A 13,802-nucleotide genomic window follows, 5' to 3' on the forward strand; every position below is an offset into this window, starting at 1 on the left:
CAGAACTAAGGTGAGTTAGTTACCAATTATATTTACTGTGCTTATTCCAAACAGAACTAAGGTGAGTTAGTTACCGATTATATTTTTCATGCTTATTCCAAACAGAATTAAGGTGAGCCAGTTACGGATTATGTTTACCGTTATTATTTCAAACAGAACTAAGGTGAGTTAATTACCGATTATATTTATCGTGATTATTTCAAACAGAACTAAGGTGAGCTAATTACCGATTATATCTATCGTGCTTATTTCAAACAGAACTAAGGTGAGCTAATTACCGATTATATTTACTGTGCTTATTCCAAACAGAACTAAGGCTATTTGTGCTCTGCCCACCACGGGTATCGAAACCTGGATTTTAGCGTTGTGAGTCCGCAGACATACCGCTGTGCCACTGGGGGGCTACCCACTATAAATAATTCAATCTATACAACCTTACTTTACACACTATAATTAAGTCAACGTGTACGAGCTTACATTACATACTATAAATAAGTATTATAGTCCCTGCTCTCTGTTGGATATTATAAGCTAAAGGAAATAGCATCTTTAACGTACTAGTTAATGATGAGCTTCTAGAGCACTGACAGAGTACTGAATGTTTGCTCATATTTTAGGGTTAATGAAGTTTTTCTTCCTTTTTTTTTAAACCAGAAAACAAATGAGACTGCACTTCACCTTGCGGCAGATTCCGGACACGCTAAGGTTGTTAGGGACTTGCTGAAGGCGGGAGCCTCTCCGTCAGAAGAAAACGCTGTTAGTGTTTTAAAATAAACAAAGTTATATAAAAAATATTTTATTAATTGGTACATTTATGATGTCGTTTTAAAAGCAAACCAAATTATATATGTTTTATTATTATAATTATTGGAAGAACTGTTTTAATTGTTGTTTAAAAAAGGTGAATTTTGCGTAATTGTTACAGGAGATTTCCGTCTCTGATATATCAGTTATTGTATGTGAAAGTGTTATGTAATAATATGTATGTTTAATCATATGTGTTGGTTAAGTAACATAACTACGTAGTAATAACGATAAAACAAGATAACAAATGTCGAACTATTTGCTGTTGCGTATTCCTTGGATGTCACCGTACATTTAAGGTTGCGCACCGGCTTGTGACGTACAAACGTTGATAGAGTACTCACCCATTCCTCCACGTATGTATGAGTTTAGAAATAGAGAGAAATAACAAGGGAGTGATAAAAACAACGAAACTTAGAGATAATTAATATGTCACTGGAATAAAACTGTCATTGTAATATTTAGGTCTATAAAATGGAACGTTTGTATGCATATATTTCAAACAATTTTATAATAATAATAGTCTAAGATACCTTTTCATATTTCGGGGTCTCCAGTAATTCTCTCTATGGGCTTGGTGGAGAGAGGGACAATGTTGAAAAGTATTGGCGATGCCTCTTCAACAAGGTATTTTTTAATTTTGTACCTATGAACCCGTAAATCTATCTTGAAACAACCAGGAGTGAAATGTTTCTCTCACATAACACTGCTATTACCAAAAAGAAAGATGTTCACAATGTGTCTGTTTTCTAGGTTATGCAGACATTTATTTCTTACCTCCATTTTTTCTTGGATTTCTCTTGGGGTCTGACGGAGGTTTGGGGACTTGGTAAAAATATGATTCTTGTTATCACGCTTGTTGTTAGTAAAAATGTAGACCTAACACTCGGCTATGTTTCTTAGTAGGTGTTTGGCTGTGAACTAATGTGGTCTGTACAAGGACAAAGGTCATATGTAGAAGCACCCCAAATCTACCGACAATGGAATTCATCGGAAATCACAGAATTTATGGGCTCTCGTGAAGTAGCTAATAATCTATGTTTTTTTATTATTTAAAAAAAAAGCACTGTTGAAAAGAAGTAGGAAATAAAAATTTTCCAAATGCTGGTTATTGTTGATATTTGATACATTTCATCATCCTACCCTTGGAAACATGATGTGCAGGGTTTTTTTCGATTTTCGGTGTTTATTTCTTGCAGATGTGTCTTTCTTTAAAGCTGTAATGAACAATAACTAAGCCATCTCCATTCTTTATCTAAGGTACTGTTGTATCGTAATAGTGAAAGGCATTAAAGTATTTTTGCTACATAGTTTAAACAAGATTTGTTTTGAGTAACGACTGTTTAACAAAGCGTAAAATTTCTGCGCGGAGATTCTCGCGTCTTAAACTAATAAAAATGAATAAAACTTCGGCGGTTTTGTTTAATACAGGCCTAATTAGCATGCTTAAACGTGAATTAGGTGTTCTTAATGTGCGCCATCAATCAAATACTACAATTAACAATTTTTCTTGAGTTTAATTAAGAATGCGAATCTTTCAAATTTGTTAAAAGAAGGTATATCTACACAAAAACAACTGTAATGATGGCCTCTACTAATCTACTTCAATCGCTACTCTAGATTATATATATATAGAGAGAGAGAGTAAAATACTATAAACAGATAAATACACTGTGATAGACGTCGACTCTTTCTATTTGACTTTTCATCTATGTATGTGAAAACTAAAATGAAAAGCTGAATAATGGAGTTCAATACAAGATAAGAATGAAAAATTGATGTAGGTGTAGATATAAAGAAGAGAGAGAGATGATTTATGTAACATAGACAAGTTAAGTCAGTTCGCTACAGTTTTTGTGAGAAAAGGGACTGCTAAGAAGGGGGGGGGGTGACCCAAGCAGTGTGGGCTTTGATTGCTTGTTTGTTTGCTAGCTTATGGCAAAACTATTAAGGGCGTCTACTGTCTTACCTAATTTTGAACGACTGGCTAGAGGGAAGGCAAGCGGCTATTCTAACAAAGAATAGTGGGGTTGACCATCACGTTATAATGCCCTCACGTAATATAGGCTTAACAGTGTTGTCTATAGGCTACTGGTATTCATTCCCAGGCTAAAAATACAATAGTTAAGACTAGTGTAGGAGTTAAGCGTTCACAGTTTGTTAGGTGTGTTGGGTGCAACGAATGGTTTTTATTTGGAAACTCAGGACTGTTATGTACTTTTAAGGAAGCTAGCAGAGAAGATGTGCAAATTGTTTGTAGAGTTTGCGGGTTGGAAGCTATCATAATTAAAGTAGAAGCAATAGATAAAGAGAAGTGTAAATTGAGGGAAATGGAAGCAGGATTTCAAGAAGAATTTAAGCTTTTACATACAAGGAATACATCAGCTAATAATGACTTTTCTTGTGCAGATGAGGAACTATTGGAAGGAAAGCAAGCAAAAGGGACAGAGAAGAATGTAAATGATAATTTAAGAAGGTAATAGTTATTGGTTATTATTTGTTAAGGCCTATAGCTAGGATAGTAAACGGGGAGAAAATAATTAGTATATGCTACTCAGGGGCACGGGTGGAGGATATAACTGACAGAGAAAGAGATATAATAAAGGGGGCTAGCAATGATGCAGTTTTTGTTGTGCACATAGGGCTAATGATGTAGAGGGGTTGATAAAGCATTTAAAGAAAAAGGCCATAACATAATTTTGTCAGGGATACAGCCGAGAATTAATTGTGGGGATAAAAATATAAGTAGGTTACTAGGGCTTAGATTAGTATGTAAGGATGAGCAGATTGGCTGGTTGGACTTGTGAGATCAGTTTAATGGGAAAAGGGAGCTTTTTTGAATGGATGTTTTACATTTAAATAAGGTAGGGATTAGATTGTTTGTTAAGGCTATTACCTCAGCTGTAAGGGAAGTTTTAAAATAGGACTAGACAGTGGTGAGGGCCAGGATAAACTAAATACAAAAAAATAAGATTTAGAGAAAAGTTTAGCATGGGAAATGAGTATAGAAGTAGTTATAAGGATAGGTTTAATTGTTATTATTGTAATGTTAGAAGAATAAGATATAGAATAGATTACTTCAATTTAAAGTGCTGTTAGGAATGGAGGATTTTGATATAATAGGAATAACTGAAACATGATTAAATGTAGATGATTTTGATGACAGAAACTTCTTTGAAATAAAGGATTACAGACTATTTAAGAGAGATAGAGAACTAAAGAGAGGGGAGGAGTGGCTTTATATGTAAAATGTGAGTTACATCCTGTTGAAGTTGAGGATATCAAAGATAATAGCAGGGAGATTGAATCCATTTGGGTTTCTATTAGTGGATATAAAGGGAAAACACTTTTAGTGTGAATTTCTTACAGGCCGCCAGTGAGATTAAAATTTCAGCCGTTAATGAGGTCATAATTATAGGTGATTTTAATTTTAGGCATATAGATTGGCTTTTGTAAACTGTTTAAGATGGTCTTCTTCACCAATTGGTCAAGGAACCTATTAGAAACAACGCTATTCTAGATTTATTATTAACTTATAATATAGAAGTAGTTGAGAGGAAGGAAACTGGGAAACATATGGGTTCAAGTGATCATTGCTGTATAAGGTTCGATGTTTTGCTGCATATAGAGATTAGGAATAATGATATTTTGGCTACAAATTTAAAAAAAAACAAATTTTGAAGGGATGCGACAAGAAATATATGTTGTGAATTGGGCAGCTGAGTTATTTGAATAGTGGCCAAATGTGGAATTTTTTTTAAATATTCAAGATAAACATATTCCTTAGAGAAAGAAAGTGGTGATTACAAATAAAAAAATCAGGTTGGCTCACAAAGGGTATAAAGGACAAAATTAAAGAAAAGCATCACAAATATAAGAAATTTAAATTTAATCGTTTAACGGGAGATTTAGAAGATGATAAAAGATCAAGAAAGTTGATGAAACAGGAAATTAGGACATCCAAAGGATGTGTGAAAAACTTTTGGCTGAAAATGTAAAAATTAACAGTAATGATTTCTTTAAATACATTAAGGGTAAACAAAATGTTAGGACGGGGTAGGATCTTTGAGGGATGATAAAGGAAGGCTCGCTTTTCCTTCAGTTTATACTAATGAAGATTTAAGCAACATTCCTCTTTTGAACAGTTGGTAAATGGAAAAAAGATCGAAAATATTATCACATTAATTCTGAGCTTGTTAAGAAAAAATTGAATAGTTTAAAGAATGATAAGGCTTCTGGGTCAGATAATATTTCTTCAAGAGTTTCGAAGGAGGTTAAGGATTGGATATGTGAACCACTCACTACTATTTTTTTTTAAATCTTTGAATAGTGGTCAGGTATCAAAGGATTGGAAGTTAGCTAATATAACTCCTCTTTTTAAGGGAGGTGATAAAAATTGTCCCAGTAATTATAGACCCATTAGTTTTAGATTAGTTGTGGGAAAAAGTTTGGAAAGTCTGTTAAAAGATGCTTTGCAAAGTCATTTAACAAAGTTTATAATTTTATTGGATAGTCAACATGGTTTCACTAAGGGAAAATCTTGCCTTGCGAATCTTTTGACATTCTTTGAAAAGGTTACTGCTTATTTAGATGAGGGTAAGGGTAGCGATTTGACATATCTGGATTTTCAGAAAGCCTTTAACAAGGTGCCACATAAAAGCTTCTAAGAAATGTATCTGATAAGTTAGCTAATTGGATAGAAAAGTGGCTGGATGGAAGAAAGCGGAGGGTTGTTATAAATGAAGTTCAGTCAAACTGGACCAATGTCACAAGTAGGGTTTCTCAGGACTCAGTCTTAGGAACTTTGCTCTTTTCGATTTACATCACTGATATGGATGAAGGAATGGTCCATAAATTACTTATATTTACTGATGATATGAATGTTTTGGGTGTTGCTGGCTGCCAGGAGGATGCTGCTGCTTGACAAAAGGATTTAGATCATTTAGTGAGTTAGGCAAGTAAATGGCAGGGGTGTTTTGATTATAATAAACGCATTATGTTATGTTATATATTATGTTCGGCACTGAGATTCCATCCCGCGACCCACGAGTTGCGTGTTCCACGTCAGACTATTGTGTATAATTACTGGAATATTATATATAATGGAAAGCTAATATTTGGCAGACACACACAAGAAAACATAATTTAATCGTTTATAAACCAAGTTATCATACCTTAATGTGTATTCTTTATTAAAGAATTGTACAGAATTATTTGAATTTACGGGTAAATTACATTTCTCTATTTTTGCTTTAATTTTACTCTGCAAAAAATTCTTAATATATTAAATTGAATGTATTTTATTGACAAATTGTTTGATATGGCTATCTCTACTTGAATGATATTTTTACAATAACCGAATATTATTGAAAATAATAGTCATAGAAAATGCTGCACATAATCGATCAAAATTGATAAATTTCTCCGCAGATATCAATTTAACATTTCGGAATATTTTTACGTGCTTTCCGCAGATTTGGACTACCTCTAGTCATGGGATTCAATAAATAGCATGATTACAGAGGTGTGTTCAATTAGGCCAGTCATATACGCGGCTTTTTCTGTACGTTTATACGTCACAGCTGTCAAAGTTTAGAGGAGCATTGTGGCTTCTATAATCCATCATAATAAGAAAGAAAATATTTATATTTAATTGTAGAATCTTGTTAAACTAGTTTAGATACATTGTTTTAATACTTTGATATCCATTCATAATCCTTTACTTGCTGTTGTGTTAGCCTCGAGTTCTCTTTTAAAGTTGCAACCAGTTTTTGTGTTCTTGTGTAATATAAATTAATAGTGCTATTTTCATAGGATGGAAATACTGCACTTCACTTGGCAGCCAAACAAGGCCATCTGGGAGTACTGGAAGAATTAAAGACAGCAGTGAATTGGAAAATTAAAAGCAAAAAGGCAAGTGCATGTAAGAAAAAAGCATCATATTTGATAATATGAGCTTGAAAGCATACGCAACGATGATATTATATATTTAATCATTTATTGAGCCTGTAAGAGTTGGCATAGTACCTCAACCATCTTGTGCTTTTCGTTGTGCTGTACCTGACATTGATAGGTGAAAATCTCGAGAATCCACTTTTTACTGTTTTGCAGAAATTGTCAATATTCAATAACGAAATTAATAACTGGGCACTGTTCGCTTTATACAATACTGTTAAATTAGTATATTTATTTATAAACAGGTTATGTTAAAGAATATCGTACACCTGCACTGAAAGTAGTATGAGAAGAATAGATTGTTAGAGATAAGAAACTAAGATTTACCAATATAAGAATATACCCATATTAGAATTAACAATATGTAAGAACCATTCTAGTTATACATCCATATGAGAATTAACCCTATTCAGCATCCGATTATAGTGCTACACCCATATAAGTATTAACTATATTCAACATCCGATTCTAATACTACAGTCATATAAGAATCAACCCTATTTAACATCCGATTTTTCTAGAAATACAGTCATATAAGAATTAACCCTAGCGACATTAGATTGTACGTGATAATATACAGTTTATTATGGGAACCAGGTTCGCTTCCAATTTCGTTAGAGAATAATATTTTTGTATCGATTTTCTAAATTTTTGTGTAATGAGTTCTGATTTTAAAAAATGATAAGCTTCTATTTACTCTCGCTTACCTTTAAATGTGACTGTTCTACTAGATGGTAAATGTATCCACTATGTGAAAATATTATTGCGTATTTTAACGTTCAAGTATTGTATTGAAAGGTGCTGACTTATTTTGAGTCCCTTGATAAACTAACTCTAGTTATTTGGATTATTCCTTATCATGATAACTATTACTAAACCAATTTACTTGGCTTGTTCCTTATCTTGATGAGTTATAGTCTTAAATATTTGTTTATCTTTATTCTGATTTAATAACCATAATTATTTTAATTTTCTCAGCTTAATAAAGTAGCCATAATTGATTCGTTCTTGATCTTGTTGGGGGATCTTTGATTAGTTATCTTTTACATAGACTGGCCTCACGGCACTTCATGTCGCTGCTATTCATGGACGAAGTGACTTTGTACGAGAGATGCTGACTCAAGTTCCTGCCGCCATCTTAAGCGACCCTCCTTCTGAAGAAAACAGTGCTTTAGATGACGTGAGTATTTTAGTACCTAATTATGATACCTTGGATTAAGTAGCACTTTTTGAGTGCGACGTTTCTATCAAAACTCCTAAAAATAGATAAAAAAGAGGACTATATTTGGGTTAAAACTAATTTATTCTTTTTTTAAATGCGTGCATGAAATTGATTGTTAGCTGTTCCACTTGGTACTTAGTAAATGGTTTTCACATTTTGAGATCAGTTAACTTTTAACTTTAATTAATAAGTCTTCTTTCCTCCCAACTTCTTACGTTGTAAACTGTAAACTAAACAACCATCAGTAATTTAATTCAGATTGGCAACCAAAGAAACATATTAGCTTTGATACTTTTGAATTTTACGAACTAAAAAGAGCAGTTAGCACCCGAAAAATGTATTTCTGTTACGGTTAAAATGTGAAAAAGTAGCAAAAATAATAGTTATTCAAACCATGTTTTACTGAGCAAGTAAAATGGAAGTTTTGAGTTTTATACGTTGCTTTTTCTAGGATGGCTATACACCGCTTCATTTGGCAGCGCAATTTGGAAGAGAGAATGTAGTCCGCATGTTGTTGAACAGTGATGGAGTGCGCACTGATACTCCAACCACTACAAAGGTAAATTGTTTGAAACAAAGCAAATATTAGCATGCATTAATTGTTGTTACAACCTTACTCATCACTCTAAGCCACAGTCATAGTTAAACATCATTGCAGTGCCATACAAGGCTAAACTGTTAAAACGCGTGGAGACATAATTAAATACAAGTGAAATAGACATATACTAATTAAATCACATTAAATTGGACATCATTAGTAGAAGAACCTTGACGAGATTATTGGAGGGAGAGGGCCTGTACCAAAGTGTTATGAAGCTAGATGTAAGGAATGTGGGTTGAAGTTGAGAGAGGTGAGAAAGCAACTGGCGTTTGTCCAGTCTCTAAAGAATAAAAGGGTTACAGTATTTTAAGTCATTAGAAGTTGATTAAAGTGAGCGGCCACCTTTCTAAGTTCAGTCGGTTTGGAGGCTACCAGGCTCTTTATGATTATGAAACTTATAATGCGATATACGGGGGACAGTTGCAAGGTCACAAAAAAAGGGGCCGATTCGATGTTGGTTTGAGAAAAGAATCTAAAAGACAGGAGTTCAACGAAAAAAAAAAAGACAGAGAGATGTGAGAAAGAATGAATAAACTGAGAGAGGCGAAGGAAGAAAGTAATATGCTGTTAACAAGAAATAAAACTTATTTCTTATTGTATGTGTTATTGATTACCAGTAAAAAAACAGCAGTTTCTTATGCTTAAATTGGTATGAGTCAAATGCTGATAGGAATATACAACCTAAATAAAATTGATGGACATAAGAAGGGGAATACTAAGTGGAAGTATAGCACCATCACAATGCAAAGCCGAAACCAAAGCGTACAATAGCAGTAGAGGTAGAATTAATATAGTATTTATATTAATTGCTAATTTATATTAATGCTAAATTTATAGTATTTACATTGGGTGCATGGTGTTCAAAACGATAATAATAAAGAGAAGATATAAAATAATATATAATAATAAAGTAAAAACTAAGTATGGTTACTGCCATAGGAAGATGGTAAGGAATTAACGACAGCGCCACATTGGCTAAACTACGCACTGCCAAACGTGTGCGGTGGGACTCCAAAATTGGGGGGAGGAGAGTCTGTGCTTTTGCTAATGGCGAACTCCTTTAGGATGTAGATCAAATAAAAAATGTGTATATGTACAACAATATAAAATTCGTCACAATGCCAATTACAGCTGGGTCAAAGTGCACATACTAAGCCATTTTACAGAGTTATAATCAAAATTTAATGAAAGAACTTTATCATAAATGTATATCAATAAACTTTGAATCAAAAACATAGTTTGTAATTCAAATTTTAATACAAGTTTTAATTTCTTAATTTCAAAAGGAAGTATTTAAATAAATTCTCAGTCTTCACTTCTCTGTGTCACGTGACACCTGCTCACTCTAAATTGCCCATTTTAGATTTTTAGATTTTCTTTCCACCCCTTTATTATTTTTTAAGTATCCGAGGAATTACACACACAAGTTAAATATCTCCGAACTACAAAGTAAATTTATAGCCTCTAAGTTTTTTGCTTTACGAGATATAAACCAGGAAGTCAAACCCACATGCGACGCCATGTTATATCTCCATAGACGGAGAAAGCAAAAGTTACCTGGAGGCTAAAATGCATGTAAGAATTGAAAATGATAATTCTGTAGGGATCAGGTGGTATGATCATTAAAAAATGTAGAATTTATAGACGTCAAATGGAGCAGTTTCTAAAACATATGCCCCCCAGTGGCACAGCGGTATGTCTGCGGACTTACAACGCTAGAAACCGGGTTTCGATACCCGTGGTGGGCAGAGCACAGATAGCCCATTGTGTAGCTTTGTGCATAAATTCAAAACAAACAAAACAAACTAAAACATATATTTGTAGAGTATGGCAGAATTGAAATTATTAACAAGTCTACCTGCCTCCACCAGGCGTTGATCTGAAGGGGCTAAAGCCCCTTTGCCCTACTGGTTTATGCCCTGTAAATTTATTTTTTAGCTACCGTCTGTTAACCATGAAGTTAAATTGTACTATGTGTGAGCACGAGGTGAGAACTGGTTCTATTTGTGTGTGTATGTGTGGTCATTATATATATATATATACATTTGCTGTATAGTGACCAGTAGTTTAAAAATATTTCATGTATCGCACTCGTCATCACATAAATCTGTCTTGTTAGATTTAACATGATTATCAACAATACACTTACATTAGAAAAATACGTTTTTTACGTATATATACTAATTTGTAAGAAATTATTTCCAAATCTCTTGAAACTTGTATATTTTTTAACTATCGATTAACTGTAAATCTTCTGAATAACAGCCCTAAACTTGTTTTAAGTAATACTCTGTAATCAATGGAGTATATATATACATGTATATATACGTGTTTGCTATATTCATGTTTGACGTGGAAGAAAATAATACATTAATAGGTGATTTACCACAATGTTGTGGTTAATCTATACATATCTGTTGCACAACTGGATCATATTGTGGTATTCTCAGATAAAGATTTCCGCACAAGTATTAGATAGGTTTTCTTAAACAGAAGGATCAAGCATGAAATCTGAGGTAATCTGTGTCTGAAAACTTTACTGAGGTTTAAGCTTGTGTGAGAAAATAAGGAGACTGGGCAGGTTTATCAGAAATTGGTCATCATTTTTATATGTATACAAAAGCGAAAATATAACAGATATGTACACAATCGCTTCTACAGATGTAGCAGCAGTCAGTTTTGTTCTCTTGAGACTGAATTCTGTCGAGCCAAACATTAGGATCGCAAACGAAAAAGTGAGAAAACGTAAATGATTCGATCTTGGAAGAAAGTTCCTATCCTTTCTCTTGAGAGAGCATCACTGGTCACTCTCTAACAACATTCGTCCGCTGTAAAATATAAATGTCATCTACTCGGCCAATAAAGAACGTTGCCGTCGCTGACCCTTCTAACACTTTAGCAAAGAATGATGCAGGATTCTCTCGAGCAAAGTAGATATTATCTGCTGTAGATAACAAATACACAAAGGCAAACTTAGGGGTTTTCTGGACCGCGTGTTTATGCTAAAGCAGCTTAGTAACTTATCTAAGGTTTTAAAAGATTCTTATATTACTAAAAACGAGTTGAAAGCACATGTATGCATATCATAGTATAATAAAAATATATATATAATTAAAAACTTACTAGGGCAAAGTCAGGCTCGCCCACAGTGGGGTGGATGGCAAAGGGGCAACTGCTGTAAAATGCCGTAAAGCCCGCAAATCACTTTTATGCTATATCTTCATTTAATCACAAAAAGCATAGTTTTGGGCTTTTCTTTGCATATAGACGCTCGATACATTAAGAACGACTGAAATAATAATTTGAGTAATAATTAATATGTATTTGTTACTTTATAGATTTAATAGATATTTGTTGTTACTTTGTTAACGTTTTTACGCTTATACTGTGAGCTAGAAACGGCTGCTGCTGGTTTGTGAGTTCGTTGCTGTCCTAATTTAGAATCTTCTTTTTGATAAGTTCTTTAAAATGTTAAAAAAGATAAGAAAGGGGGCCCGGCGAAGATGTTTGTCCAGGGGCCCGTGCTAGCTCTCGACGCTCCTGGACAAAGTAAATGGAAAGGATTCTTCTAAAGTTCCAAAGACATGGTTATCTTGCAATGTCGTGGTTATATTGCAATTTCCAAAAAGAAAAAACAAAAGTCGTTAGAAGAAAACTTACAATCACCATAGTTTAGACTAAAGTATTAAAGTATATTTATTTCTATCTTGCCTGTCTCTACTGGGAATAAATGGAAACAAAAATCAATATGGCATGGTCTAGAGAAACAGACTAGGCTACGTCATTTGATCAGATTTCTCAGCGTGAAAAATAAACTTCTTACGGCGAGAATTCTATAATCGAGGAATTCAGCCGTAATGCTAATGACGAACCACATATCATGTTATGTCTTCTCTCTGTTCTTAAACAAGTGTTGTTGTATTGTGGAAAATACTCCCATTGTTTCTCTTCTTGCAAGTGTAATACATCACGTTGCACAGCTGTCGAGTAACACTGTTCGAGCACGCTCTTATTCTTTGACTTGGAACATTTTTCTTTTAATATAGTTTGTCACGTACGAGCGACGTATTGTATCGATAATAAAGAACCACCATGTAATGCGTCATCGTGTCACAGCTAACGTTGTGATATACATATAGTCAGAATAAAATTAGTTAGATTTATGGGAATAGTTGGCAAACTTCGTACATTCAGTATGTTTCACATTCACCTTTTAGTTATTAATACTCTATAACTCTGTCTATCGTTTTTTTTCACCCCCACCTTTTCACATAATTCACGATTCCTATTTAAATAGTTATTTTATACTCTATCTCTCTGTCTGTTGTATTTTACTCACTCTCTACTTTTTCACATGACTTATGCTTCCAATAAATACTTGTTATATATTCTACCTGTCTGTGTGTCTGTTGCGTTTGTTTTTTTTCTTTTACCCATTTCTCACTCTTCACATAACTTCCACTTCCATTGCACTCTGTTTATTGGCCCGCTTAATATTGAGTGCTTATTTGTCAACAATTATAACTCTAGTTTATTTATCGACATGTTTCATACCAGATGTGTAATTACTGGCCTGCAGTTTATTTACCGGCTTGTTTCATACCAGATGTTTAACTACTGGCCTGTACTTTATTTATCGGCTTGTTTCACACCAGATGTTTAATTACTGGTCTGTACTTTATTTATCGGCTTGTTTCACACCAGATGTTTAACTACTGGCCTGTACTTTATTTATCGGCTTGTTTCACACCAGATGTTTAATTACTGGTCTGTAGTTTATTTATCGGCTTGTTTCATACCAGATGTTTAACTACTGGCCTGTACTTTATTTATCGGCTTGTTTCATACCAGATGTTTAACTACTGGCCTGTACTTTATTTTTCGGCTTGTTTCATACCAGATGTTTAATTACTTGCCTGTAGTTTATTTATCGGCGTGTTTCATACCAGATGTTTAATTACTTGCCTGTAGTTTATTTATCGGCGTGTTTCATACCAGATGTTAAATTACTTGCCTGTAGTTTATTTATCGGCTTGTTTCATACCAGATGTTTAACTCCTGGCCTGTACTTTATTTTTCGGCTTGTTTCACACCAGATGTTTAATTACTTACCTGTAGTTTATTTATCGGCTTGTTTCATACCAGATGTTTAACTACTGGCCTGTACTTTATTTATCGGCTTGTTTCATACCAGATGTTTAACTACTGGCCTGTACTTTA

The 13,802-nt window shown here is 33.8% G+C and overlaps 1 protein-coding gene across 1 annotated transcript in view; it reads left to right on the plus strand.

Moving 5' to 3' along the window:
- Positions 1-13,802, plus strand: part of LOC106459530 (ankyrin-3-like) — a gene marked incomplete at its 5' end in the record, with an annotated part of 61,275 nt that overhangs the window by 24,930 nt on the left and 22,543 nt on the right. The window contains 5 exons of the mRNA XM_022386036.1: positions 259-265; positions 655-756; positions 6,619-6,717; positions 7,811-7,939; positions 8,433-8,540. Coding sequence (XP_022241744.1) covers positions 259-265; positions 655-756; positions 6,619-6,717; positions 7,811-7,939; positions 8,433-8,540 — 445 coding nt within the window. The remainder of the gene's footprint in view (positions 1-258; positions 266-654; positions 757-6,618; positions 6,718-7,810; positions 7,940-8,432; positions 8,541-13,802) is intronic.

This window comes from Limulus polyphemus, unplaced genomic scaffold (assembly GCF_000517525.1).
Source record: "Limulus polyphemus unplaced genomic scaffold, Limulus_polyphemus-2.1.2 Scaffold623, whole genome shotgun sequence".
Lineage (NCBI taxonomy): Eukaryota > Metazoa > Arthropoda > Merostomata > Xiphosura > Limulidae > Limulus > Limulus polyphemus.